At 38.4% G+C, this 3,193-nt stretch overlaps 1 protein-coding gene across 2 annotated transcripts; it reads right to left on the bottom strand.

Annotated features, from left to right (window-relative positions):
* Positions 1-1,351: 1,351 nt before the first annotated feature.
* On the bottom strand, positions 1,352-2,908 carry MSC (musculin). Of its 2 annotated transcripts, none has more exons than XM_018562332.1 (2): positions 2,413-2,908; positions 1,352-1,438 (listed from the first exon to the last, which is right to left on the bottom strand). In XM_018562332.1, exons 1-2 carry the CDS (start codon positions 2,863-2,865, stop codon positions 1,352-1,354), a joined length of 540 nt encoding a protein of 179 aa, XP_018417834.1. In that variant the 5' UTR covers positions 2,866-2,908. The 2 variants fall into 2 exon arrangements, with proteins under 2 accessions (XP_018417834.1, XP_018417835.1); XM_018562333.1 differs by having other exon boundaries at positions 1,363-1,438; positions 2,357-2,908.
* Positions 2,909-3,193: the final 285 nt, after the last annotated feature.

Consider the following 3,193-nt stretch of genomic DNA (forward strand, 5'->3'; position numbering starts at 1 on the left):
TTCAGATACAGTGAGAATGGATTAGAACCCCCACCAAGTTTTTACTACTATCTGGGGCTCCGTCACAGAGATTTCCCTTCACTTGTCCTCCCGGTGACAATGGTTTCACCAGACAGGAAGTGAGAGAAAAACCAGTGACACAGCAATAAAACGCTAACTAGGGTTATAGCCTTATATAGAAAGCATTTATTTCTGTGTTATTGTTGGAAATTGTTCTTCACTTCCTGTCTGGTAAAATTGTTGTCACCGTGACAATAAACATGGGTAAATCTATCTAATGGAATTCCGGATAGCAGTGCAAATCCAACAGAGGTTCTAATCCTTACCCACTCTTTAAAAAAAAAGTTTTGGCTGAACATACACTTTAAGGAGCATATTTATAAATCCGTTAATGTGACATTTATTCAGTATTTATTGCAAGTTAGTCAATCACTAAAATATAAACACATGCACCAGATATCTACACCTGCAGTGAATATTTGATGAATGTCACATTCACTGTTTTATAAATACACCTCTAAGGTTTATTTAATAAGACAGTGCAAAATGCATTAGACCTCAGCATCCGATTTAATTTACTGTTGTCAAATGGGGGAGAAAAAAAAAGTTGCTATGGGTTACTGCACTTGTTACATTGCCATTGCACTTTGTGCTGCCTTATGTGCTGCCTTATTAAAAAAAATATTCCATCCTAGTTAGAGAAGTTCTTTTATTTATTTCCTTTCCAAATGAAGGAAACTGAAGTCCTTTGTGTTTTACGCAATAGTATAAACAGCTGCCAATCTAATTAAGTTTAGCCGTAATAAGCATGCTTTAAAAAGTTCCAGTTTCACATGATTATCTTTCTTTTAAGCTAAACCGAACATACATGTCAGCAAACAGTCCTTAGTATGCTGTGTTTGTTTCAGCTGCCTTTTTACATCCGGCAATTTACGATCACTCGTTTTATGACAAAATATAACCTTTCCTATGCTGTACAAACGTCTCTGCATTGCTCGGGTTAAAGAACAACACAATACTGTAAGACATCACAGACATCATATTTAAAGTAATACATATTCACATGACATCTGAAAAATATATTATACATCTACTATCTTTGTCATGGTTACAACACTGCTTGGAGAAAGAATACTAATACTTCATTTGTTACAGTGGTTATGCGTTAAGGCACTTGAAGGGTGTGCAATTATAATCAAATCCAGTTTAATAAAAAAAAGTTGCTTATAAAGAAGTGCATTTTAGTGGAATATTAGAAATGAAAAAGTTCCGTGATGGTCCCGGGCACCTTAGCTTGTCATAATTCAGTAATATCTTGAAGCAATACACAGATTGCAGTACAGATGTTATACTAGGCTGTGGCCCCACACAATCTAGTGGATACAATTGCGTCTTTGGCATCACATTCCAGTCTTCCTGAAACCACAAATGGCCACGTCTGTAATGAAAAATGTGATAGTATCAGATGATAATATGTATACCCTCTGAGGGTAATGTCTAAGACAATACACCCTGAAGTCATGAGGTGCAAACTGCACCAACCAATAGCTACCCACATTTACTTTTGATATGTTTACAATAGTCAAAATACAGAGATGGTCGCTGATTGGATAGCTTACTGGATTTTTGCACAGTGGTTATTTTTAGTACTTTATTGATAAGTCTATTTATATAAATATATGTTCCGTAGTAATTGTTTTTAACTTTATTTACATATAATTGAAAAATACTACATGACATTAGGAAGAAGTCCAAAATTTCACTCAAAACTGAATAGTGGGTTTTGTTGTTTTTGGTGTTTTACTATAGTCAATTTTAGATTAAATCTTTCTATTTAATAAAAGATGCTGATTATCTGATACTCGATCAATGTGTTATTCAGTATGACTAGTACATAAAAAGATACCACAAAGTGAAAAAATATTTAACATGTATAATATCTAACTTAGCATTGCAAGTGTGTGTGTGCTTGTGTGAATATATATAGGCAAAGGAAGGCAATATTAGCTCTTCATTCAAAATAATTGCCTTGGTGCTCCACTCAAAACAAATAATGTAGTGACAGGTATTATAGGCACTCATAGGGCTTCCATAGGTGAACAAGGAGGACAATATTGTAGCTTTATTGCACCAACATTTTCATTTCCATTTCCAATATGCAACCCATCTTCCAATTGTCAATGCCAATGCCACTATCAGGCATAATAATAATAGTAATTGCCCTTAGACTTATCTATATCTAATACATTGTCCTGCTGCAGGTAATACTACAAGGGATAATCAGTGTTCAGTTTTATCTCCCTGCACACAAATCACAGTAATATCATGCATATAAACACACAGCAATGTCCATTACCATGTGGCAGCTCGTGAAGCCGACTGGTGCTGACTGTATGGGAGCTTCATTCTTACCAGGTTGACAGGATGCACATAGCTATTGTCATATCTGTCTTCCTGCAGCAACTGCCTGAGGTGTGCAATGTAGCTGGAGGCCAGTCTCAGGGTGTCCAGCTTGGAGAGTTTGGTGTCAGGGGGTACCCAGGGTAAGCTGGTCTTTAGCCTGGAGAAAGCTTTGCTCAGCACCCTCATGCGGGCTCTTTCCCTGGCATTGGCTGCATTTCTCTGGGATTGCTTGCAGTCTTTGGATGACCTGGATGCTGACTTCTTGTCTGGAATCTGCTGACTGCGGCATGCCCTCTTCTTTTTATCAATGGAGGTGTCTGCAGCTCCATCTTCTTCTGAGTTGTCTGTGGAGTGGTCCAGCAGCAGATCACTGCATCCCGTCCTCTTCGATTTGGGATACTGAAGTTCCAGCACTCTCAGCTCCAGGAGATCCTCATGGTCACTCAGAGATCCTGTGGACATTATGTGCAATGATCTGTCATCGGCGAGTCATAGGACCACAAGCAGTGACCTTACCTACACATTATTATAATGATACACTATGCTATGCACAGCAGTTTCTGTCCTGCACTCTGGATTTCTGTGAATCTGAAGGCATTTCAGCAAAGCATCTATATAGCAGGGGGAGTGTGGGAGGGGGTCTGTGTAGGAGTGACATAAGGAGGTGGTGGGGTTGCTTCACTCTTTTCCACGCTGGTACAATGTTGTCATTAACCCTTCACATTTGGTACCTCTAGACATCTGCATAGAAAGTCTGGGCATAGATGACATTTAAAACCACATTAATTCC

This window comes from Nanorana parkeri, unplaced genomic scaffold, assembly GCF_000935625.1.
Source record: "Nanorana parkeri isolate BGI_ZX_2015 unplaced genomic scaffold, ASM93562v1 scaffold572, whole genome shotgun sequence".
Lineage (NCBI taxonomy): Eukaryota > Metazoa > Chordata > Amphibia > Anura > Dicroglossidae > Nanorana > Nanorana parkeri.